At 32.6% G+C, this 26,510-nt stretch overlaps 4 protein-coding genes across 4 annotated transcripts; 3 read left to right on the forward strand and 1 right to left on the reverse strand.

The window, feature by feature from the left end:
• Window positions 1-936: 936 nt before the first annotated feature.
• LOTGIDRAFT_123541 (hypothetical protein) lies at window positions 937-7,781 on the forward strand (the record flags this gene model as incomplete). The annotated part of the gene is made up of 9 exons (XM_009060748.1): window positions 937-1,117; window positions 1,634-1,789; window positions 2,516-2,668; window positions 2,907-3,029; window positions 3,550-3,718; window positions 4,020-4,341; window positions 5,048-5,130; window positions 6,767-6,928; window positions 7,541-7,781. 9 exons carry the CDS (start codon window positions 937-939, stop codon window positions 7,779-7,781), a joined length of 1,590 nt encoding a protein of 529 aa, XP_009058996.1.
• A 5,757-nt stretch (window positions 7,782-13,538) lies between these two features.
• LOTGIDRAFT_123476 (hypothetical protein) lies at window positions 13,539-16,403 on the forward strand (the record flags this gene model as incomplete). The annotated part of the gene is made up of 8 exons (XM_009060749.1): window positions 13,539-13,596; window positions 13,700-13,742; window positions 14,203-14,242; window positions 14,415-14,542; window positions 15,049-15,149; window positions 15,344-15,540; window positions 15,930-16,010; window positions 16,230-16,403. 8 exons carry the CDS (start codon window positions 13,539-13,541, stop codon window positions 16,401-16,403), a joined length of 822 nt encoding a protein of 273 aa, XP_009058997.1.
• A 1,722-nt stretch (window positions 16,404-18,125) lies between these two features.
• LOTGIDRAFT_123575 (hypothetical protein) lies at window positions 18,126-19,662 on the reverse strand (the record flags this gene model as incomplete). Its single annotated transcript, XM_009060750.1, has 3 exons — window positions 18,126-18,396; window positions 18,787-18,941; window positions 19,561-19,662. 3 exons carry the CDS (start codon window positions 19,660-19,662, stop codon window positions 18,126-18,128), a joined length of 528 nt encoding a protein of 175 aa, XP_009058998.1.
• Window positions 19,663-21,501: 1,839 nt separating this feature from the next.
• On the forward strand, window positions 21,502-22,584 carry LOTGIDRAFT_123644 (hypothetical protein; the record flags this gene model as incomplete). The annotated part of the gene is made up of 1 exon (XM_009060751.1): window positions 21,502-22,584. The coding sequence occupies one exon, from the start codon at window positions 21,502-21,504 to the stop codon at window positions 22,582-22,584; it is 1,083 nt and encodes a 360-aa protein (XP_009058999.1).
• Between the last annotated feature and the right edge of the window lie 3,926 nt (window positions 22,585-26,510).

A 26,510-nucleotide genomic window follows, 5' to 3' on the forward strand; every position in this document is an offset into this window, starting at 1 on the left:
TAAGAATAGAAAATAGACCTGATATTATTGATTATAAAGATCTATATTACCATTCTTACCTATTGGTATATTTCCAAGCAATCTAATCAAAATTTTAAGATATTTAATCTCCATTGGTATGTAAACAACATCAGAAAAAAAAATGTAAATTAGATGTAGATTAATTTCCAGTAGCAACCAAGCCATCTTTTATATCTTGAAATTAGAACTATTTTCTGTGTTTTATTTTGCAGGATCCGTATCAACTCACCATGTACCAATCCAAATTTCCAACTGAAGAAATTGTTGTTGGCTGTCATGGGGGTCATTGTTATTGTCTCGTTTGTGGCTCTTGTCATCACTGCCAGTAAGTTAGCATAGAACACACAGGGACTAGAAACTTTGTATTATACTTTACTTTCCTAAAAAGGCAAAAAACCTCACACCAGAAAGGTTATATCTACAAAAAAAGGCCCTTTGTTGTCAATGAATGGATGCAGATATGACCTTTAAATATATTGGTAATCTTTCCAAAACTATTAAAGGTAGAGATTTCAAAATGAGTGTATACATGCGCATTAAAAGCATCTAACTCTTTATTGAAACAACGTTTTTTAGTCATAACTACCACTTAGGACTTAGTAGTTCTAAGAGATCGTAATATGGAGTAGGTTGCTTGTTAGTGAGTAAAGGTTCTCACTTTGTACTAATGACAAAGTTACGAAAGCACTGGCACAGGACTTATAAGTTCTTATATTTAAAGAAATATGTGTTGATTATTTGATGTTCGTAAATCCGAGTTCTGTACACTTTAAACTAGAGATAATCTGAAATTAGCAGAAGAGAAAAAGCTCCAAAGTTATGAGAATACTAGTTGTTAAATTTTCAAACAATCACTACACTTATTCTTTCTGTTGATATTTTTCAGTTATTGAGCCATTTTTATCAGGAAACAGTATGTATACGATACAGCAAGATACCTCAATGCATTATGGGATAGTAATAGATTGTGGAAGTAGTGGGAGCAGGGTGTATGTTTATTCGTGGCCGACTCACTCCGGCAACCCTCACGATTTACTCAACATGAATCAACTCACTGATCAAGACGGCCATCTCATCTCTAAAAAAGTCTCACCCGGTAAGTTTTGCATTTGGATTGGATCAGAGTTCGGTCACAAACTAATTGGTTTGGATTTTCTAGCCACAAGGATCTTACTTCAAATTTTTGATTACTTCATGAATATTCATCTTTGAATAGATATAAATAGTTGATGGTTTGTTTGTCGTAAAGATTACCTATATATTCTGAATTAACCTCCAATAGCGCTGTTAAATCAGACTGACTTTACACATTGATTCTTTTTTTAATCTCTTTAACAATGAATATTGATTGGCTGAACATTAAATAACCTAGAACAGTAGATGCATAACAATGATGTCAGATCATGGATGGTCAGTGAAGTCATTCTCAAAAATAAAAAAAAACATGAAACAAAACATCTAAATAGTTTCATTTTTACCAGATTGAGCTCACCATAGAATTTTATAAAACGTTGCAGAAAGAAACCTTATAGAATATTCTTACATGCATTCTCCTTTTGAATCTATTATTTAGATTTTGAAAACCATTAATTCTATAAGTATTGTATTGTAGGTCTGTCAAGTTATGCTGATAAACCATCAGAAGCCAGTGAATATATTCGTCCATTATTAGACTACGCTGCTAAATATATCCCCCGTGAAAAACATAAAGAAACACCTTTATATATCTTGGCTACAGCTGGTATGAGACTAATAACAGAAAGGTACAGTTGTTGGGATTTAGATTCATGTTGTTTTTGACTATAACTCTGCTGGTGGTCTGGCCTAGCAAATATAGCCCTACTAGTTCCTCAGAAGTAATATACTGCTGTGATTTCATCACTCTTAGGGCCAGTTCTGAAGTTGCTTTTTTTGGTTGAGTACCATCCATTTTTGGATAGTTAAGCAAATTTTACTTAACTTTTGATGTCTGTACGAAGTTGAACCACTAATGAGTCCCATCAAGACATTACCAGATATACTACTTGTCTCTGTAACCAACACTGTACTACAATGCACTCCATATTTTTTCTTCCTTAATTTAACTTTGTAAATATGATATATACAAGAATATTGACTAATCTGGGTCACAATGTGAACTTAATTAAAGATGGGGTTTCTTATTTTTTTAGTGTCAAATTAAGCAAACTATTTGATTAATAGATGTTTCTAATGAATTTTCATGTATTCTTAATCATATCATTGTGTTCTTATTGCATATAATTAAAGTTTTAAACAAACATAAATGTCCATGTGTCTACAGCCTGGATAAACAAAAAAAAGACTTTTGACCTTTCTTGATCGATCATTCATTGGAATTTTGCTGGTAATTCTCTTCTAATTCAGCTAATTATGAATTAATTATGGACATGTTAGACAAACTGGTATTTTTCCAAGCAAATTTGAATGTATAATGTATAAGTAAATTAGTTGTGATATTCCATATTTTTCAGAGCTCAGAAAGAAATAATGTCAGATCTCCAAACAGATATAACTAAACTGTATGATTTCCTTGTGGCTGAAAACCATTTTGAGGTTATCAGTGGTAAATTGGAAGGGGTCTATGCCTGGATTGCTGTTAATTATGTCTTGGATAAATTCTCTCATGGTCCTGGAGGTTTGTCTTATTTTCTTTGCTTTTGTAACTGTGTCATATCAAAAACTGTTTTTGGGGTTATTGCCCTTGATTTTGTAAAAGAAATTCACTTGTCAGCATAGAAGACGCAGAAGTCTGAAAATTGGAATGATAAGAATCGATGCGATTAGTCTCCCCGATACATATAAAAGTATTTTTAACAAAGCTTATTACATCATCATTTGAATTCTATTTATAGATCATGAGTTAGTCAGTGTTAGACTACCAGGAGAGAGTTCCAGTTCACCCCTCCATACTCGCAGGCGGACTATTGGAATGATGGATATGGGAGGTGGTTCTATACAGATAGCATTCGAAGTTACTAATCCAGTAAGTAGTTAATTTTGTTTTTTTAAAGGAAATTAGGCTACTGATTTATCCTTCTGTCTGTCTGAAATTTTGTGAATCTCATAAGTTAGAGTCTACACCAATTTTCTGAGTTCAAAATCTGAGCCCCAACTATATTCCATCCCGTCGTCAGGAATGAATTGGTGCTGGGGCTCAGATTTTATACTCAGAAAATTTGAAGAATTAAAGGCTCAGAAAACTCATTCCTGACAATTTTGAGGTGCCAAAAACGTATCAAAATCTATATCTTTTTGATTTTATACAAAGACACTGTAAATCAATGAATCTCTGCTGAACTGAAGAAGGTTTTGCTGGGGTTTAATTCTCACTAGCTAGTGCCCAGCCCCCACGGACCTGCCCTAACGACAGGGCTGTAACTACATGATAACAAAAAATATACATTTAAATTTTGAAGAAATAAGATTCAGAAGTAAGTAATTAATGATTAAATACTATGATTCACTTCAAAAATGAAACATAAATTTAATATTTTTATTTTCAGAAAGCTGAACTACCGAAGTCATTGATAGCAGAGATCAATCTTGGTTGTCAAGACTCTGATTTAGACCACACCTACCGCATCTACGTTACTACTTTCTTAGAATACGGGGCCAATTCAGCTCATAATCGTTACGAAGAATTATTAATTAAAAACTCTTTATCATATGCTGATCCGTAAGTTTCTTTAATGTTAAAGGGATTGTAAAGATGTTTTCTAAAATTTTTATGCTTACCCGGGACACTGATGGCATCAATTTGCATCATTCCAATTTTAGATCATACGTCTCTGTTTCTTGTAATTCCACTAAAACTAAATGTTTGATGTTTGCTTGATGACGTTAGGCCCTTCGCATCCCGGTCAATCAAGTTGAAAAGAAGTACTATTAAATCTGTCACTTCAGCATATCTTTCAAGAACGTCTGGTTTATTGCAAATTTTTTCATTTTATATTAATGATTTAATGCATTTTTTTCAGCTATAAGGGTAAAAATAAAACTAACGCTATACACGATCCGTGTATGGCACGAGAGATGCCAGTGGTGAAAGAAATTCACGGGAAAAAATATTATTTTAAAGGGACAGGAGATTTTAATAAATGTCGTAAAATTTTAGTGCCGTTATTAAATTCTACTATATTATGTCATCAAAATCCGTGTTCTATGAACGGCATTCATCAGCCTGATATTGATCACGATCGATCTAAATTCTATGGATTTTCTGAATTCTGGTATTCTACGGAAGATGTTTTTGGAATTGGTGGAACGTATAATCATGATAAATTCCAAACAGAATCTGAGGTAGGTTTGATATTATTAATTGTTAGGATGCCTTATTAAAGGGATACTACCTCTTAAAATGAACATACAATATAAAGTCTCAAATTTTGTCAATAACAGTATATATTCATCAGTTAGACTTACCAGGTTTCATGACTAAAGAAGAGAATCTCTATATAACACGATAAATCTATTAAAATTAATAATTATTGAAGCATGTTTCAAAATTACTCAGTTCAATGGATAGAGGGATTCTGTCGTATACTTTTGACCAAAGGTATGTTCACTGTTGAACAAAAACTCATTTTGGCCAAGTTTAAAAATTTCAACTTTTTAGGTCATCCTAATGGGTAGTATAATGTAACGTTTATGTCTGCAATAGTTTTAATTAATGATGCTTAGCAATATGACAAAATTCTCCCCTTTTTAATACTGCATTGCATTACCCTGCTTTGAATTGTAGGCGAAAATAAAAATTTGAAATTTGTTCGACCTATACTTAAAGTCAGACAGAGGCTTGTGATTCTTTGACATTTGACCTGCCAGTCATTATTCAGAAAACAGTGGCAAATAAACATTCCTTGTTGAACAGCTTGATATATTATCTCTTATACTTTTTTATTATTTTGTTGTCTCTAAAACTGCGCTACTTTTTGAGTTTCAAGAAGTAAGAGGTTATCTAATTTTTTAATTATGATCAATTTATATATTCTGTTATTTTATTTAGGAATTCTGTAAAACCAGTTGGAGTAAGTTACAGAAAAGATATAAAAAGAAATTATACCCTAAAGCAGACAACGATAGATTTTCGTAAGTTTTAAAATATTTTATCTAAATCAAGATCCAGTACTAATATAGGATTTCCCATCGTAGCAGTCCCGTCGTTAGGGTTGGGTCCGTGGGGGCTGGGCACCAGCAAGTGAGAATTAAACCCCAGCAAAACCTTCTTAAGTTCAGCAGAGATTGATTCATTTACAGTGTCTTTGTACAAAATCAAAAAGATATAGATTTTGATACATTTTTGGTAGCTCAAAATTGTCAGAAATGATTTCTCTGGGCCTTTAATTCTTCAAATTTTTTTATTATAAAATCTGAGCCCCAGCACTTATTCATTCCTGACGACGGGGCTGCATCGTAGTCACCTGTTATACTAATAAGATTAGTCAGCATTTTATATTGTCAGTGCTTTTAGCTAAATTCAAACCCTATTTTCTTACCAGACGACAATCCAATCCTTTTCAAAAATGTCCTGCCATATTTTCTCTCTCTTCGAGCAGTTGTACTTTCTTTTGAAAGAATTCAAAATATTGAGATTGCTTGGTTTCCTTTACCTACCTTTTGATGACAATTTTGTTTTTTATACGCCCACATTATAAAAACTAGGATTTCAAAATATATTTTTAATTTTTCTTGTGATGGTTGACATCCATCAAATATAGCTTTGTGGTACTGGGACACAGATTTGGTCTCAGAGCTTGCTTGGAATCATTGGATTTTCAATTAGTTGAAGTCCAAATTGTCTATATATTTTTTGTTGTTGTCAGCTGATAACTCTAAAAATCTCTACCAAACTATCAGAGGCCTTATTCTCAAAAATTTGATTAAAAATCAAGAAATTAACAAATACAGTTTTAAAATCTGATTGCAGAATAAAACTAAATTAAAATTTATCTAATGACTTGAACCTGAATTCATAAGGTTCTTCAAGCCTTCCGGAATATGGCCCAGGTATCAAGAAAATTTGAATGAATTAGTTGAAATAGAATAGAGATAAATCGTTGAATATATCATTGTTTCTGTATCACCCCACCTTTTTCAGTTTTATCCCAAATGTATATTTTTTTCAGTTTTTTATTACGATAGCGAGGTTTAGGAAAGTAGAAATGTTTCTGTCAAATTGGTTTGGGAATAATTTACTAAATTTAAAAGATATTTTCCAATTTTATCAGGTCTTACGATTTCGGATCAGTATTGAGGTAAAAGTGGTCAATTCCAACTTTTATTTTGGAAGATATTTTGTGTTTTTATAATATAATGATCCTTTTCACCAGAGGAATATTTTTACGGAGATATTAGATCTTATTTCACAAAATCCAGATTATAAATGCAGTGATCCTATTGGTTAATCAAATTGAATTTGTAATGAATTCAGTGACTGACCAATCAGATTAACTTATGAGTTTTAACCAATTCTATTGAAAAGTGGTCATAATGCTCTTCTGTCTGAACTAACTCAGAACAGTGTAATGTGTAAACGGGCATGCCCAATTAAAAATAACATACCCCCTTGGACTGAAATAAATCAGAGGAGGTAACAAACCATACTGACAAAAAAAAAACATAAAAGAATCTGTCACCTACACCTCTTCAATCTTCAGAGGTCAGTCAGAAACTCGCGTAGATCTAAAATACATTTAAATTAATATTTTTGAATTTTTTATTACAGAAATCAATGTTTTAAAGGGGCGTGGTTAGCGACAGTTTTACATGAAGGGTTTAAATTCCCTGAAGACTATAAGCACCTAGTCACGGCTCAGTTGATCAATAATAAAGATGTCCAGTGGACGTTGGGGGCTCTATTGTATAGAACACGATATCTTCCATTAAGGTTAGTATTGAGGTCTATTTTTCTTCCTGTAATCATTGGTCCTTTGAATTGTTATCACCAAACATCACAATCATATCATGGGAACTTTTATAGTTAAATCAGAAATCTTTCCGTACTGCACAAGATTTTGATGGTATATTTTTTTACAAACGTTAGTAAAGTTTGAAATCATCTGGCAGTTTAAATTTTTATCACCAAACATCACAGAGGGAAAATTTATAGTCCAATCAGACGCATTTGACAAATACAATGAAATCAATGGAAATATCGAAAATTTTGTCAAATCGACAGTGAAAAACAGCCATAACATACATAAATCACAACTCTAGCAAAAGAATGGCAAAAAAAATAGAATAAACAGCCTAAAGCTATCAAATCATACGGACTAGTTGCTTGTCAATGGTAAATGGTTTCTTTTCAACCACTCCAGTCAAACATGAACTCTAGTCAGACGTGATCGGCACTTCACCAAACCAACAATATTTAAAGAATTAATGATTGTTCTTCAATATAATCAACCCTCCCTGTCACATGATGTACAAAGTTTATTTCCGAATATCTATATTTACACACATTCAAGCCTTTAAAATGTTTTGTGTCTTCTATTTTCAGGGATATAGAAAAATTAAATGGACAAGTTACTCCAAGCTATCATTCAGTACCATCTATATTTGCTAATGAATATTTAGTTATTTTATGTATAATAATAGTGTTCGCTTCCATCATACTCTACATGAAACGTTTACGACTGTGTCCACAGAATGACCTTCAGCGCGTTCCTTCAATGTCATACTTCATGACCGGTGATAATGAATCTGAACCTGGTTTGAAAAAAAGTTCGTATTATTTATGACGAGAAGAGGATAGTGATTTTTATTTTCGAAATTAATGTGGAGTATAATTTCGGAATTAGTGAATTGTGTGGAAATGCGTAGCAAATTTGTGAGTTTTTTTATGAAAATCGTTAAATATTGTGATATTTTAAAGTGTTCATTTAATCATATCACAGGGATGGCAGACAATAGACTGATCTCAAGTATAAGTGTGCCAGTCATCTATAAAACACCCCTCAACACTCTATTGAACTCTTCCACACTTGCATTTTTTAATTATTATGATACAGTGTTGTATTTGCTGGCATTAGGTCATTTTCAAAGTAAGGGATGTTTTGGTCATTTTTTTTCATTTTCCGTTCTGACATTTGAAATAGACCTTATTCTCGTCTCGTTTTGAACACATCGAATGCAAGGCTCATAACACAAACTACATCATCTCTTGAAAAGATGGTGATGTCATATTTAGGAAAAGCTCATGTGATGTCACTAAAAACACAACCAACAGCAAGAAAATGTGCTTAAAACAGGAATTATCAGAAATGTGTGAAGATGAAATTCATCTGAAAGTATCATTAAATAGCTTATTCAATTCCAATTTTAATGATGTAAAAGATGATTAATTTTGAGTTAATGGGATTGGAAAAGGAGGAGAAGACGTCATAGTGGCGATTTTAGGCAGTGATGCAACGTTACTTTTGTGTGTTTGCGTTATGAGCCAGTGCTTGAATAAGGTTCAAGTCTTAATAATTCTGTCTGAGCATGTAACATTTTAAACCACGAAATTCTCATTTCATGGCTTTGGTGATCACCATCTTCACAATGTCAAGCTATTATGAACTTCGTACTTGTCTTATACCTTGACTACAATAGCCAATATTCTTGTAAGGAATGCGATTTCATTGGATTGTACACCAGCAATACAGCCAATCAGAGCCCTTGTCAGATAAGATGTAATCATTACAGCTTTGAGTTCAGACTTTCTGTCGATACCTTTGATTGGCTGCATTAGCTGGCATACAAATCACAATCAAATCTCCGCTTTCCATGATACAAGAAAGGTGGCTATTGTAGTCAAGGTATAAGTACAAAGTTTTTAATAGCTTGACATTGTTAAAATGGTGATCACCCAGAAACCTTGAAATGAAGTTGAATGAATATCTTGATCTGAGTTTTAATTAGATTGAGATATATTTGTCTCACATAGCCTGTTATCATAGCATTGTTCTCTATCAACCTTTTATATTAATTACTAAGCTAATATAAATATTTGCCTTTTTGAGAAAAATTAGATCAGGTTTGCGAAACTCCTAATTTGTTTGTGTTCATCAGTTATAGAAATATTCTGCTACTACCTGCCATATTTTTATGCTACAAATTTTATTTTTTTCAAAGAAATAGTAATTTACTTGTAGTCCTTGAATTTCATTTTTTATGAAATTTTTGAATTTTTATTTTTGATTATAATTTACCAGATACCTTAAATACATTGTCTAGACACTGTATAATTATTAAACAGGCCATGAGAAATGATATTGCTATTTGGTAGTGTTAGTAAAAGTGAAGTAGTAAATCTGCATAGTCAGATAAAGGCATACATCCTGGGACATTACCAAATATAAACACTAATGGTCTACTTTACTTTGAGGTAGTTTTAGTGGAAATGACAGCAGATTAGTTTTGAGTTGTTTCTATGAAATGTGCTACTGAACGTTTTACTAGTAGAGTTTCTGTTACCATTTGTTCTACCCGAATCATAGTGGACTCTTCTTGTTTATCATTGGAAATGTTAATGCATGTGCATAAGTACATTTGACCTACTTTACATGTATGTAGACAATATAGCATTGATCTTGTATTGTTTAATATAGAGCAGTTTTACATGTAGCATTTCCTTCAGTTACATTTAGTTTTGCTTTCATTTTTAGTTAAATCATTTATTTGTTATTCTTAATATTTACCAAAATCCTTCTTGTGTCTATTCAGCTTTATTCACTGCAATTTTGGGGTATTAGGAATTGAAAGGTTGGTTCATTTTTGGAAGAACTAGCCAAGTCATTTGAATTTTTCTGTCCTTTAGGAGGATTCCACTGCCACTTTTAGGGGATAACTCCAATATGTCTGGAGGGTTACAAAATAATCTGGGGGTATAATGTATGATAAGAGGGGTTGTGTTATATCCAGGTTAAATATATATGTGGGAAGGTTTGAATAGAAATTTAGATTTACTGTATTTTTGCTTTATCAAGGCGGCAAGGCTGGATATATTGTGTCAAGCATCTATTTGACTCCCCTCAACATTCTATTGAACTCTTCCACACATGCATTCTTTCTTTCAATATAAAATTGAACATGTTTGATTGGAAGAGCTCAAGTAAAATTCGGGACGAGTTCTGTCAAATCATATCCAGTCTTAAGGTTTTTAGAGTGGACCACACAAGATAATTTGACCTGTGACCTTTATCCATTTTATGAACTCATTCTTTGTTCTTTCATCTTGCCAGTGATATTTGACAACATTTAAACCACATTTATAACATATGAACTGGTTTAATTTTGATATTTGACATATATTTTATAGCTTGTGTCATCCTGAAAAATTTAAATCTACATTCTCTTCATCTGATTGGTCAATCGCTTGAATCTAGTTAACCAATTACATTACAGCATTTCCAAAAATCTGGATTTTATTTCAGTTAAGTTTTTGTTATTTCATTATATTTACCATTTGCATTACAGTATTTTCTTAAACCTTGATTCTATCTTAGTTGAGGTTTCAAGAATAAAGGCCCTAGTGACTAATCATTAATAGGAGCACTATATATAGTCACATAGAGAGCTTCATCTCTGGCAACCAACCGACTATAGCTATGGGAAACTCAGCTCAGTGGATGTTGACGACTCATACCACCTTGATAGAGCAAGATATATAATACTGACGAAGCACAATATATATGGATATACTATTTCTGACATTTATTAACTCAACGTTTCACATGCTCATACACGCAGAGAATGTAACTTCTCTTGATAACACTGCCTGTATGTGAATGTGAAACATTGAGTTAATAAATGTAAGAAATAGAATATCCATATATCTTGTGATTCATTACCTACTCCTATTTCTATGTCTTATAAACAGTATATATGAATACTAATATATTAGATTTTTAATATATTTGTTTGTGTTGAGACAAACTAATTAAAATAAGATTAGAATTTCGTCTCCATTATTTTTAGTCTCCATTGTATTTTAACAACTTTTCGACCAAAAGTAGTATTTTTAACCAATCAAAGTGTGTCCTGCACGGCCAGTCAATAACTATGATGAATTGTGGGATAGCAGTGGACATAGGCTGTCATATTGCTCTACTTACGGTTTCCCTTTCCTATAATTTATCAGTGTTAAGTAACTGCTCCTACATAACTCAACATAACACGCTGTGATTGGCTAGAAATAATGTCATTAGTACAGGATTGTAGAAGAAAACTTGTTAGATTACAGTGGAAACAAAAATAACAGAAAATAAAATAGAAAGAACTTGTAATTTTATTTAATAAAAGTTTTGTTAAGAGAAATCCTATTATCATATCTTGTTGTTCAATAATATACTGTTTCTTAATATATCATTTCACTTTAGATCATATCAGGGAGGGGCCTTGTGTTGGGGCGCAGTGCTCTGTTTCTCAAAAATCCAATTTTAATGGAATGTTAACAGAATTGCTTTGCTTGTATATATTGCTTGTTAGATACTATCTTTGAATTTCTTTATATCTTTTTTCCAGTCATTGATGCATTTTGGAGGGAATAACATTCCTGAAGGGAAAAATTAACCAAGGCATTTTATGCCACATGTTTTTTATGATTCCAGCTCCCTTGAAACCCCCTCCCAACTTAAGGGGGCACTCCCCTGCCTGATTGATATATCCATTTGAAATGATATGTTAAAATACAGTATAGAAAGTGTGATATTTTATATTTTGTTAAAGATTCTATTTATTTCATTATCTCTTTGTTTATTATGTAAATACACTGTATAGTGGCAAAGATAACTGTGGTCATATTCAAAAGCAATCTAGTTCAAATTATCTTTACTATATACACATCAGTCCATGACCAGTCTACTGTATTTTCAGGTAGTGTAGGTAGTAAGACAATATAAATTTGGCTTGAAAAGGGTCAATCACTATCATTTCATCAACTCCATGTAACAATTGCATTGGAATTTGAGTTGAATATATTTTTTCTTGTAATCTCTCCAGAAGTAATAATCTATGAATAATCTTCAGTAAAACATATTCTGTTTGAATTGAAATAGTTTTTATGTTGAAATCCATAGTCTCTACTTGTGACCTCGGCCAGTGCTTCTGTAGGAGAGTATCTTCTATAACACCTAATACTTGTGACCTAGGCCAGTGCTTCTATAGGAGAGTATCTTCTATAACACCTAATACTTGTGACCTAGTCCAGTGCTTATCTACTCTAACTTAAAACAAAATAGACGGCTGCTACTGGTGTTTATGTTTTAATTATACCCCAATGTATAGACTGCTCCTCATGTTGATATTTCAATCATATCCTTATGCGCATAATTATCTTTGATTATATATAATACCACAGTGTATTGTATATAGTGTAATTCACATAAATCAATCCCATGTGTTTTAACATGTTATGATAACAGTATATAGCGCACAGTCTTATTAAAAGTAGCAACACTGGTTACTTTGCTTACCAAATCTAGGGCTAAATTTGTAGACCTACCTTATACATCTGAACTTCCAAAACTAGGATGCCTACTACTGATGTACTGTTAAAGTTTTACTCAAATATTGTAAATACAAAATGGTAAATTTATAAGAAAAATAAAACGGTTGAAAATTTGAGTTTCTTTAAATTTTGTCCATCCAGTTGATGGCATCTATCCATCGACCTGTTGTTCAGTCCTCAAGGTATGAAAAATTCTGATGCTACCGCTAGTGCTTTAGAGAGTCGGTATTGTGTTGACTTTCACCCTTGAATACCACATTATACTGACGGAGCTGAGAGAACTTTGTGTGAGTCAGTTCTGTAAGCTAGTTGAACACAATATTTCATGTTTCTAAGGCTGCAGATCTTTATGGAATTATTGTTTATCACAGACAGTGTTTCATACTGATCCTTCCAAAAGCAAGGTCTACCATGAAATTTTTCCAAATAATTTGCAACACATTAAAGAAACTGTTGGTAATTACCAATTGTGATCCTTCCTGTTAATATAAGCTCACTATGAACCAATGAACATTTTGGATGGATTTGAGATAATAGTGCTCTAGACCTTCATGTATAAAAAAAATCCTCTCATTGTGCACCAAGGCATCATATTGACCTAACCAGACATGAATTCAATCAATTTCGAGTGGAGAGGAAAAAAGGATTTAGGTTACTTTATCTAAACCTTTGGATTTGGAATTCTATTATGAATCCTTTATTTTAATATTTTTCCAAAATTCATTAATTCATTCCTTCATTCATTTCTAAGTTCATTCATTCATTTCTAAGTTCATTCATTCATTTCGCAATTCATTCATTCATTTCGCAATTCATTCATTCATTTCTAAATTCATTCATTCATTTCTAAATTCATTCATTTCTCAATCCATTCATTCATTTCTCAATTCATTCATGGTTGTCATTTTTTTTATGTGATTTGTACGCTGGATAACCAGTTGAACTAAAGGAAAGTACGGTAACTCTTTCTTGAATATATTTTACTGGATAATCAAGAATCAAAACAATGGCTGAATTTTCTGAGGTTGGGAAACATTGTAGTGTTTCTGATTGCAAACAGCTAGGTAAGGACGTCTGGTATTTCTAAATATTGATGGTAGAAATGGACAATGTGGTTTTCACACCAAATTGGAGCCGTGAATGAGAAACGTTTCTGTTATTTTTCAGATTTTTTGCCGTTTGATTGTGATAGATGTGGTCTTGTTTTTTGGTGAGTCTGTAACTTCGTATATTATCTTATGTTCTTGAAGTTCAATTCTTTTCATAATGATCAATGGAAATGTTTTAAAAACATACTTGCACTAAACAAATGAAACTATGGTGTATGGTAATAGACTGCCTAACCTTGTCACAATCGTGGTTTTCTGTTCTGTGTTCTTTGGACATTATGGTGGGTGATGCTCTATTGTTCCAATTCTACCCCCAATTGAACTGTATAAAAGCTTCAAAATTTTCCCATCTATTTCCTTCTCTGCCATTTTGATTTCTGTCTGCATCTACTATTTTTTCAGAACACGTGGAATGCGTTCTGAAATCTGTTCCAATTTGTATCAAATTTAAATGCCAAATGTGCAGAACCTACCAAGCGAGCACCACCACTGAGTTTAGAAGACTAGCCTAAACGATCTGTTTAAAACTGTATATCTATAAAACGTATTTTCTATTTTCAGCAAACTTCACAAAGCCACAGATAATCACCAGTGCAGTCAGGTACAGTAATGAGTTAAAATACATTATATAGCCCATAAATGAAAAACACACGAAAAGCATATTTTCTCGATAGGTCTACAAAGTTGAAAGGTCTCCTCATTATTGCTTGTTTTATATCTTTAACAAGCCTGATCTTTATATTAAATGATTTATCATTATTGATATATTCCAGCATTTAAAAGTAGACAGTCGTCCAGAGTATCATGGTCCGAAAGGAATCTCCTGTTTCTATTCTGATTGTAAGAATCGAGAATTAACACCAATACCTTGTATTAAATGTTACAATTCTTATTGTTTAAAGTAAGTATCTACATCTCAATATTCAGGAGCTGAGTGGCTCAGTGAGTTGAACACTTGCTTGTTACTCTGAAGGTCCAGGATAACAGGACAGTGAAAGCTGAAAATTGCCTGACAATGTTAAAGTATTGATGCACGACCATGTGTTACGATATACTTATAGAAGTAAGTTGTGTTGTCAGGTATCAATTCACTGGAATATTGTGCTGGCACTAAACCACACAAAGTTGTAGTTAGAATATATCAGTGAGTAAGTCACTTACTTGCTAGTCTGAGGCTCCAGCAATATGATACACAAATAGTGGAATATTGTATCACAATGTATCAATTTACAAATATATATTGTGCCAGAACTAAAATACACCACAATGAAATGCAATGCTTCTTGGAGAAGGATTGATCACAGTTCAGTTGTTTATAGCTGCAAAGTAAGATGTTATTTGTTTTGTTCCATTATAATAAAAATAGTGTCATAAGTTCTTATCTCTATACCTTTGTCCTTATTTCAGACATCGCCATGCTCAAGACCATGACTGTAAAGTTTTACAAGAAGAGACAATAAACAAAGAATTAGATTCTAAAACAACACAACATGTTAAAGAAATCCTAGGTCAGATATTTATTCTGCATTTTTCAATTTTAGGTTTAGGAGCTGAGAATAATCTGAAAAATCTGAGAGAAAAATATATCATTATTTTGCCAATTTGATTTGTTAGCTAGTTAATACCAAATGCGAAAGTAGATGAGCATAACTAATTAATATTTACAAAACCAATGTTGAAAAAATATTAACTGTTATTTCAGCCTCCAAAGAGCCAGTCGTAAAGAAACAGTTCAAAAAGGGGAGTAAATCTGCTAAAACAGCAGCCAAAGTTGCCTTAATGAAGATAAAAATGACAGCAACAGGGAACAAATCTATTCCTGATTCAGAGAAAATATTCCTCCAAATTCATCTGCCACAGAAATCTTCAACTAAATCTAAAAATTTATTTTTCTCAAAGGTAATGATATCTAAACTTAACTATTTTCATCAGATTATCAAGCCAGAAACTGGTCTACAATTGATGTATCGAGCACTATTTTAACAGCAAAAATATTTTATTATTGTATCTATATTCAAATAGATAAGGTCCAAAGTTCCATCATGATAGTATTTAAACTTTCAACTGGGTTTTCAAGGGGCTGAAATGAGAATCTCTGTGTGCTTTAAGCCATGTATGTGCAATAGCGTTTGACTGATGAAATTGAAACAACTGTAACCAAATACTGCTGTCCTGGTGAAATTTCCCTTATTACACACTGTATGATGTTTCCTATCTTGTTTCAAATGGTGCAGTACAGAAGGAGGTAAAATGCTATTTTAATATGATTTTGTCTGTATTTTAAATAGAAATGGAGTGTTGGTAAGATAATCGACTATACAGCAGATATATCTAGTCTAAATAACACTAATAATACAGGAGATCCGTTGGTGAGTTTATTTTTATTATTGTCTAACTAGTGGGAGAGTGAGAGTATCTTCTCTTTCTAAAAAACCTTACTTAAACACCTGGGTGGAATTTTACATTGAGAAATACTACACTTTCCATAAAAATAAAGAAAAAGAATGAAAAATAAATGCCAGTTTTTGTAACTGGTTCATTGGAGGGAATTATAGTAAAAATGTCAATATTATGTTTTCTGTTTTTAGAAGTTACGTATATTTAACAGTGAAGATGGAGATATGATAAAAACTGATGAAATAATGGAGAATGTTATAAATAATGATAGTATCCCAGTGTACAGTGGATCTAGTATAATTCTAGAATATGTTACTGTAGATCAGAACAGTTTATCTAATTACCATACCTACCCTTTATCCTAGCATATAAAAAATATTTTAAACGTCCTTAGCTTGTGTTTTTTCAATGGAGGTTAGCTTGATGATACATGTAGCCTATATAATTATATTGTGGGTCTAGAATATACATGATACTGTGTTTCCACTTTTGGCAATTTATCTAGCTTAAAGCCGGCTTTCACTTTAATAAGTGGAAATGCAAAAAGACAGCTTTATTTCGTTCTGCAATTTGGACTTTCTTTCGTCGATTTAAATCCCAGTTACATCCAGAGCTATACAGAGGAGGGAAATTGCATTGAAAACTATCATAGTATTTCTATATCGTTCAAATCAAATCTGTACAATTGATGTATTGAGCACTATTTTAACAGTGATATTTCTATATCGCTCTACAATGGATGTATTGAGCACTATTTTAACAGTGGTATTTCTATATCGCTCTACAATTGATGTATTGAGCACTATTTTAACAGTGGTATTTCTATATCTCTCTACAATGGATGTATTGAGCACTATTTTAACAGTAATATTTCTATATAGCTCTATAATTGATGTATTGAGCACTATTTTAACAGTGGTATTTCTATATCGCTCTACAATTGATGTATTGAGCACTATTTTAACAGTGGTATTTCTATATCACTCTACAATTGATGTATTGAGCACTATTTTAACAGTATTATTTCTCTATAGCTCTATAATTAATATATTGAGCACTATTTTAACAGTGGTATTTCTATATCGCTCTACAATGGATGTATTGAGCACTATTTTAACAGTGGTATTTCTATATCGCTCTACAATTGATGTATTGAGCACTATTTTAACAGTCGTATTTTTATATCGCTCTACAATTGATATATTGAGCACTATTTTAACAGTGGTATTTCTATAACGCTCTACAATTGATATATTGAGCACTATTTTAACAGTGATATTTCTATATCACTCTATAATTGATGTATTGAGCACTATTTTAACAGTTGTATTTCTATATCGCTCTACAATTGATATATTGAGCACTATTTTAACAGTGGTATTTCTATATAGCTCTATAATTGATGTATTGAGCACTATTTTAACAGTGATATTTCTATATCGCTCTACAATTGATGTATTGAGCACTATTTTAACAGTAGTATTTCTATATCGCTCTACAATTGATGTATTGAGCACTATTTTAATGATAGTATTTATATTTTCAACTGGGTTTTGAAGGGGCTGAAATGAGAATCTCTGTGTGCTTCAAGACGTGTATATGCAATGTATTGAGTACTATTTTAACAGTGAAAATATTGTATTATTATATTATATTATTAAAATATAGTTTTATTTAATAATCAATAAACAATCAACAAATTTAATTAAAATTCATAAAATCGTATCACAAAATCAAAAAGAAATCAGTTAAAAAATACTCTTAATAAATTACAAACAAGGAGCGACTTAAATCACTTTTGTAAACAAATTTGAGCCACAGATTAAGAAGAATAAATTGATCAGAAAGTGACTGGCAAATACAACCCATTCAACAGACCTGATTTCTTATATTTTCATCAATTGAATTTAGTCGTGTAGGAAGACATAGGAGATGATACCATTTTCTTGACAATTTTGTACAATTCCACCAGAAAAGTAATATGGTGGGATTTAGTGGGTTGATCTATATTTCAATTTGGATTATTTTAAATTGTGATAATTTGGACAACAAGTTCCTGATTACAATTCTGTGAAAAATTTGCTGTTTCATGGGGTATTATTTTCTAACAGCTTTAAAACTTTCTCATAAACCTCGACACGGCCTTCAAATCCATTATCAGGGAGACTTTCCAGGAACATGATATACTCTTCTGGAAGTTTGGACTGCCGTGCCCCACGCAGTACGACATCTTTGTATTGTGGAGACGGTAGAGCTAGGCCTTCTTCTAGTTCTTTTATTTGATAAGTCAGACAGGAACAGTTCTTTCCCTTTTCATCAACAACATTAACTACTATTGGTGTGTAGGTATATTCCTGTCTAAAAAAAAAATGTCTTCAAAGGTAAAGTAGCTTTCCCCTAGTCAAGATCCTAGCTAATTGAAGTCAATGCCTCACGTTTGAAAAGTTGACTAAACTTTCAATGTGTATCAGGTAGACAGCAAGCATCAATTTGCAATTTTCACTAAATCGTTTTAAGTATTGGTAGAATTGCAAGTCCCACATACGTCTGACTCAAAATTGGAATGATACAAATTGATGCTATCAGTGTTCCTGATAAACATAAAAAGATAAGAAAACCTCTTTACAATCCCTTTAATCTACGAGTATTCTGAATCAGAAGTAAAGTATGCACCACAAAACCTGTTTCTCTCAACTGTTTTAAGGAGGCTGTTTTCGGAATTGTTTAGGTTGGTAATTTTGTCCTCACCTGTCAAGGTTTGGTCGATCGGTATCGTTTAACGTCCAAAGTGTTCCCCAGACAGATTGAGAGACATCCTTTTCTATTGTTGCAGCAGATCCTCTCCATCTGGTTTCTAGGGGATCTTTCATACCTTTGGGCAAACCATACCTAAATCTATATCCCTTCAAAGAATATTTTTTACTCTTGTAAGTAAATCATAGCATACGTCTCTATTTTAACAAACTATTAACTTCAACGTAATGATTATCATTTATAAGATTTGAAACAATATTTAACACGGGGATGATATGTAGCATTCTCTTTTCATAACATTGCACATAATGTATCAACACACTGTGTTATACCATAATATATTCCTTTAGGTTCATAGTTATAAGTAAAAAATAATAGTCTTCGATTCAGTTCAAATCCCACCAATTAAATAATAATCAAATCAAATCAGTTTTCAGAGTTAGCAATTTCAGTCTGAAGTGTGGCTCTTTCATTTTTGCAAAATCAGTCAAAATCCTATAATCCTAACTGAATAAAAGTGAGCTGCACAAGATCAGCTCTTTGAAGGTCAAGATTTTTATTATTTTTTATTTAAAGAAAAAGATTTAGATCCCACCACAGTTCTTTCGAAAGGATAGATTTTGTTGGTGAAGCATTTGAAATTTAAAAATACATATCAGTTGACCGGAAAAATCTCAAATGCTTCACCAAAGGCCATCCTGTCCACAAGTACCAGTGATCCTAACACCAAAAGATTTCAGAAAGCATTCAATAAATTCCAGGTCTTACTTTCAGTTGGCCGATTCCTTGATAAACAGCTGAAGGATTGCTGATTCTTATTCTTTCTTTCAACAGGTTACTTCCAAATGAAAAATATAAAAACATTCCCATGCCTTCTTCCTGAAAAAAACATAACATATTCAGCTAATCAAAATTTAAAATTTATTCAAGGTTCTTGGAATTACATTCAGAAGTAGAAATATCTTTAGATAAATAAGAACACTGTAAGGCTAGGCTATATACCAGTATCATGATAAATACCGGTATGGAATTTATATTGTTAGTAATATCGCCTTATTAAAAAATACCGAAAATATCACCGTATCGGGATATAGGCCTTTTAATGCTGAATATCATGTTATCCACCTGAATCAATATCGCCCAGCCCTTTGACAGATAATTTAGTATTGCAGTGATATCAATAATCAATAACGAAACTTAGTTTGAAAATTCTATCAAAGCAATCAGGTGTACCATATTACTATAATATATTCCCTTGTGTTTGTGTTATATATGCTCTCTGCTTCTAAATGAAGTTCAAATTTAATACTTGAATGGTAGGCTTACCATATTTTTTAAAATCAGGTTTCTCTAAGTTTTTAATTTTCAGAGTTTCCTGATATTGTCCCCTGATTTGAATCCTCTAGAATAAACTATATATACATGTGATATACCATACTGCCCTTTAATATTGTTATAATGTTTCCTAGTAATCAATTCACAATTAAAGAGAGGGGTTTACTATAAAAATGATGTGTATCGCAGAAATAATGGCATCAATTTGCACCACTCCAATTTTCAGTCAAATGTCTGTGCTTCCTGCAATTCAACAAAACATAAGTGTTAGATGACGTCACTAATTAGTGAGATATGCTTTATCACATACGGTCCTTCGAGATTAGTGACGTCATCAAACACTTAGTTATAGTGAAATTTCTGGAACCACAGACGTCTGATTGAAAATCAGAATGGTGCAAATTGATGCTATCAGTGTCTTCGATATACATAAAAAAATTAGAAAACCTCTTTACATTCGCTTTAATCTATCAATTGGGAAATAAATTACTTGTATGCACCACTGGTTAATAGGCCTTCTAACTATTCTATATCAAAATATTTCTTCCTATCATGTTCTCTTTATAGTACAGTTCCCTAAGAACACCTATTGTTTTAGGGGATTTTTTGGTTATTATTCACTCTATTGTTCTTTGTTTTTTTTAGATCAAACAGGCCACCTCTAGTTTTTCTTGGAAATATATTTTTCATTGTGATCTATGTAGATATATTGTGAATTTTCAGTAATTGCAATTTCTGTTGTTTTAATTTAGTAAAATTTAAAGTTTTTCAGCTATTAGACATCAATGCCAATATCAACTCTGCTGTCAATACAGCCCCCACTCTCCGATAAAGATGCTGGTCTGGCTTTGAGTTTTGACACTGCATGCTTACGTAAGTGTGACTTTGGCACGATTTCAAATGCAAGTAGGCGTGAAAAATTATGAATGACTTCTTAATTAGCTCTAATTGATACAAACAATAGGTTTGAATAAAATCATCATTCAACCTATCATCCTGATTTCGCAAATTCATAGCAGAATGCCATCATCACATAATACACTCGAAACGAAGTGTTCTCTTCTGACGTAATTCACTATGCTGTATAAAACGAACTGGCTACAAGGTCGATCAACCAAGATGGCAGCCGCCATGAAACACAAGTTTGGAATGCTTTTTCAGTTGCGAACAAGTTCGATTCTACCAACAATTAGACATTTTCATAGATTAACAAGTCCCAGATCATTGACTGTTAGTTTAGCGCAATTTAGAGGTCAAAAACAAAGAAATACAAGTGACTTTACTTTCAACAAAAATGATTTTCTTCTCACCTCCGGACGTTTTCCTTCGCTCAGTTCAGTGCTGTCAGTTCGTTTTAACAGTAGCAGTGGGGGAATGGTCGACGTCCCGTATATACCACCCCCTCCTAAAATACCATCAGACAGCTTGGAGATCCCTGAAAGTATCGTTTCAGAGACTGTGAATGCTGTGAACGCTTTAGGTGAACCAACATTACAATCTCTTGGGTTGGGTTCATGGAGCCCAGTTGGTATGGTTCAACAGCTTACAGAGTTCCTACACATCTCCCTTGATATACCATGGTGGGGAGCAATTTGTCTGTTAACTGTTTGTCTAAGGGTTCTTATGTTCCCTATCTTTATCAAATCACAAATCAATGCTGTTAATTTACACAATATCATGCCCGAAATGACAAGACATCAAGCAAGATTCACGGAAGCGAAAAGATCGCAGGATATGATGACCATGGCAATGGCTCATAAAGATTTAGTAGATTTTATGAAAGAGTCAAAGTTTTCACCATTTATGATGATGTATCCTATGTTACAAGCTCCAGTGTTTATCTCTGTGTATTGGGGGCTTAGAGGAATGGCTAATGCTCCAGTTGAAAGCATGAAAGAAGGAGGCATGTTGTGGTTTACAGACTTGACCCTTTCCGACCCAACTGCTCTACTTCCAGTTATTTGTTCTGGATTGTTACTGGCTACAATGGAAGTGGGTGCTGATGGAGTACGAACTGAATCCATGACAACCAGTGTTCGGTGGTTAATGCGAGGACTGCCGATTGTGTTTATACCAATCATGATCAATTTCCCGTCAGCAGTGTTGTGTTACTGGGTAACATCTAATGTAATTTCTTTGGCTCTTGTATCCATCTTGAAAATACCAGGTGTGAAGCCATTTTTCAAAATTCCAGAACGAATTCGGCATCCTAAGCAGTTGAAGTCAACTACCGTAAAAGTGCCCATGTTCAAAGGGATCAAAGAGAATTGGGAAAATGCGAAAATACAAGAAAGAATGAGAAAAAAAGATGCTATGGACTCAAACATTTTCAAACAAGCTGCCTCAGGACCAATACCTAAAACATATATTAACGATCCTACAGGCGGTAAAGCAACTAAAACTAAGGAAAGCCCAAATACATGGAAGATGCCATGGTCAAAAAATAAATCTGACTGAAATCTTTGTGATAAGTGATTTTATTTATAACAAAGAAAAATGCTTTTTATTTGGATCTCTGTGGACGTTTCTCCAAACTTAGCCAAATTAAAAGTGAGCTAAACATTAGTAAGGATTTGTATTGGAAATACTTAAATTTATAAAGGCAATGGACAAAAGCTAATGCTGTTTCACATTTTTCAGATGTAAAATGGACATGGATAATTGCAAAGTTATTCCAGTATACCCATTTTACAACTATTGCCGGAATGACAACACTAGCTCTGTGGTTTATCTAAAGTCTATAAAGAGTTGGCATCAAACGTTTTCTTGTTTGACTCCGAGGGACTTGCATTGCGAGTGTTTTACTATCAATAATGCATAGTTTCACTATCTTTAACCTTTTCTCAATCCAGGACATTTTTATTTTTAGTTAAGTGTCACATTTAACATTTGTTGTGTTTTCTGGGGTGTACTTCTGGTATTTCACATTGATTTTTCTAGTGACTAGTGATAGTTATATTGCAACCTGAATATGGTGCCAATCTTTATAGAGAAATTGGGACAAAAATCTTAGAGACCTTGGGGGGAAAATTCTGACACTTTATGCATTTAATGACTCTCTGAATCACTTGATTGGTTATGATATGATGGTATTCTTCATGATTCTTCATGTGAAAAATTCATTAGCTGCAACCAATGTTTCGCCAAAATTATGTTTTGGATTTGGGGTTTCGTTTGAATCGTTAGTTCTTGGTTTATTTATTGATCATGTGGAAAACGATCTGTGTATATACTGTTTAGTTAAAGAAAAAGATTTTAAGGCATTTGTTGCACATACATGTAATTATTATAAATGTTAAGATTATTAAATTAGAACCTGAAACATGTAACTCCGTGTTTGAAGACTTCACATGATTTGTGTTTATTTTGAAGTTAAACAAGTAATGTAATTGGTTTAATTTTTCTTTACCTCTACCTTTTTTTTCTTCAGTGGAGGGGTAGGCTTAGGCTTAACTTACAGATTTGTACGAAGAAAGGAAAAGTATATTCTGATCAAAGCCTCCATGTGATTTGTAAGGGCATGAACTATTTTTGGGCAACTATTGAATGTTCAATAATACACCAGGTGTTGGACTGGGCTTCAATGGAAGAAGGCCTTTACCATTCCAGAGGAATCTTGAAAAAAAAAACAACTATATTTGGGGTAAACTGGTTTATAATTTGAAAAAAGATCATAGGATAAATTTAGTAGAAAAGATGTTGCTTGACTATGATTAAATGATTTACTACAAACATAATATCTTTAAGGTTTAATAATTCATACAGACTAACTGACTTATATCATCATGTATTATCTAAAATCATCACCTTCAAGCTTACAGACAAAAATCTGCTATTGGAGGAGTTAAATATTTAACTAGGCGTCCTGGAGTGTTACCAGTCACTTTTGGCTAGAGCTCTATATCTCTGATTTGACAGTATTTACCTTTCATGTCTGACTAGAGCTCTAGACTGTTCATCAGCCTGTATTTACCAGTTGTGTTTGACTGGAGTTCTAAACAGTTGATTAGCCTGTATTTACCAGTCATGTCTGACTAGAGCTCTAGATGTCTGATTTGTCTGTATTTACCAGTCATATCTGACTGGAGCTGTAGCATGTTAAATTTTAGAAGAATTTGGCCCTGGTTTACATACTTTCAATTACCATTTATTCTACCCACAAAAAAATAGATTGTTCTACTTTACTTAAAAAAAAATCTCCTGAACTTTCATCAATATTCTTGTCCCTCAATATCTAGAAATGGAATATTCCCACAAATGTCTATTTAAAACAGTAAACAAATGTAAGAATCTTGCGAAGACATAACAGAACAGTTATGGAGGGATCTATATAAAACTACCTAATAACAATTGCAATATGCAAAATATATCGACATCTTCAAGAAAAACCTAAAAAACTTTCTGGTTTATTAGCGCTTGAATAGTATCATCATTTCCTCCATTCACAGAAATATATAGATCAGGGCACAATAGAAACTGAACAGTAATTTGTGCCGTCAGTGAACTACATGTATTCAATAAGTAAGAACACTATTATGGATATAGGCCTACTATTCATTTCTTTAATTTTACTGTCTGACTACATTGAGCTCTCAATTGAATTTTTTCTCTCATTTCATAAATATTTAAAATAAAATTTTCTACTTTATGCCATTTGTAAGGTTCAGTGATTTTTCATGTGAAATAGTCAACTTCCCTCCCAGAAAATCCATGTGAAAAGGGCCTAAATTTCGGACTGAAAATTCCCCTCTGTAAAATCATGCTTACAAATAGTAACTTTTCTAATGGTTGACATTTTCATGAACCCAAAGACAATTAAAAACTCTCAGTAGTACTTAGTAGTTGATATTTCAGTTCATATGAAAATGATTGCCAAAATTCTATTCAGAAAGCAGTGTAGTCAGAGAATAGCATAAGCAATTTCTGTGTGTGAATTGAAACATTGCTAGAATTAAAGAAAGGAGCAGTATATCTATAATAGTGTTTATATTTATTTAATGTTCTATCTACTTCTAAATCTCAATTAAAGATTACATGTATTATTATCATTATGCAATATATATCTCTGTCATACTGTAGGAAAGTAGAACTTGAAACTCTATTTTTTTTCATAATTATCTAGCCAGTTACATCATCAATTTTTCTAACTTATTATGTAAATTTCTGATGCAGATTGTAAATGAAATGAAATGAATGGATTTTACGTCCTCCTTTACTGTAGGGGATGACATTAATAAAGAATCAAGTCTAGCTGAAGTGACAATTGATCAAGTCCCTATGAAACAGTATGTTGGAGTACTCAGATGTCGAATATCACAGAGTACACTGTATATTATGATACAGACAGTGCATGTTAGATTTCTCAACAGTTGGAAATTGAAAGACTGTCCTATGTCCTATATTAGTCCTATCAGCTTCAGAAAAGTAGGACGTAAAACACCATTTCATTACATCATTACTTTAAAATACCTTTTCAGGTGTAGGATATAAGTCAGCTATTTTCATTTATAAGCTTCTTATACCAGTAGGTATGTCGAGTAGGCTTGATTTCTCTATTAAATTAATGTACATATAGTAATAGTTGAGCATTATAAAAGAAAGATCACATAAAACTGAGATCAAGAAAGACAGTAAAGTATTTAGTAGATTAGTTTCTTAAATTATGCTGACAAATACATCAACGTGTGTCGTGCAAACACTGCTAATATTCTAAGATTAGAATGCATGTAGGACAAACTGCTTATACAACAGTCAGGATGGGGGTAGAGTGGGCCCTTTCTGTCGAGGCTCTGATTAGCTATATTCGCTGGAATACAATCCAATCAAATTGCTTTACAACTTAATAATAGCTTAAAATTCTAACTACTACAACTACCAACAACTACCTTGCTTGTGATACCAGGTGGAAGCGAATGTTAACCTGTCATCTATCACCTTGACATTGTGAAGATGGTTTACCTTCAGTTCTGGCACTCATAACTATAATATGATGAATGAAGCCATCAGATCACATCTAAGTTTTTGAATACCGAAAATTTCCTCATACAAAGTTAGTTCTAACACCACATATGACATACATGTAGGTTTACACTGATATCTAAAAATATGAAAATAACACAACTTTCACTTTACAAAAATAGAAATATAAAAATAAAATAAAATAAAGATCTATCTTTTTTTAGAATAGAAATTAAGTTTGGTCCACAGATGTAACGTCAAAACAGACTTGGTATTTCTTGTCCAATAATAGTTAGCGTAAAATTAACAAATGTCACTTAAACACAGACTCAAGGAGCCAATATATAACATACAGAGAATAGAACAGGATAATCGATACAGTCAAAAAGAAGCCAATACACAAGGTGTCGAAACCTTCAATGCAG

Source organism: Lottia gigantea (genome assembly GCF_000327385.1).
Source record: "Lottia gigantea unplaced genomic scaffold LOTGIsca_44, whole genome shotgun sequence".
NCBI classification, from domain to species: Eukaryota; Metazoa; Mollusca; class Gastropoda; family Lottiidae; genus Lottia; species Lottia gigantea.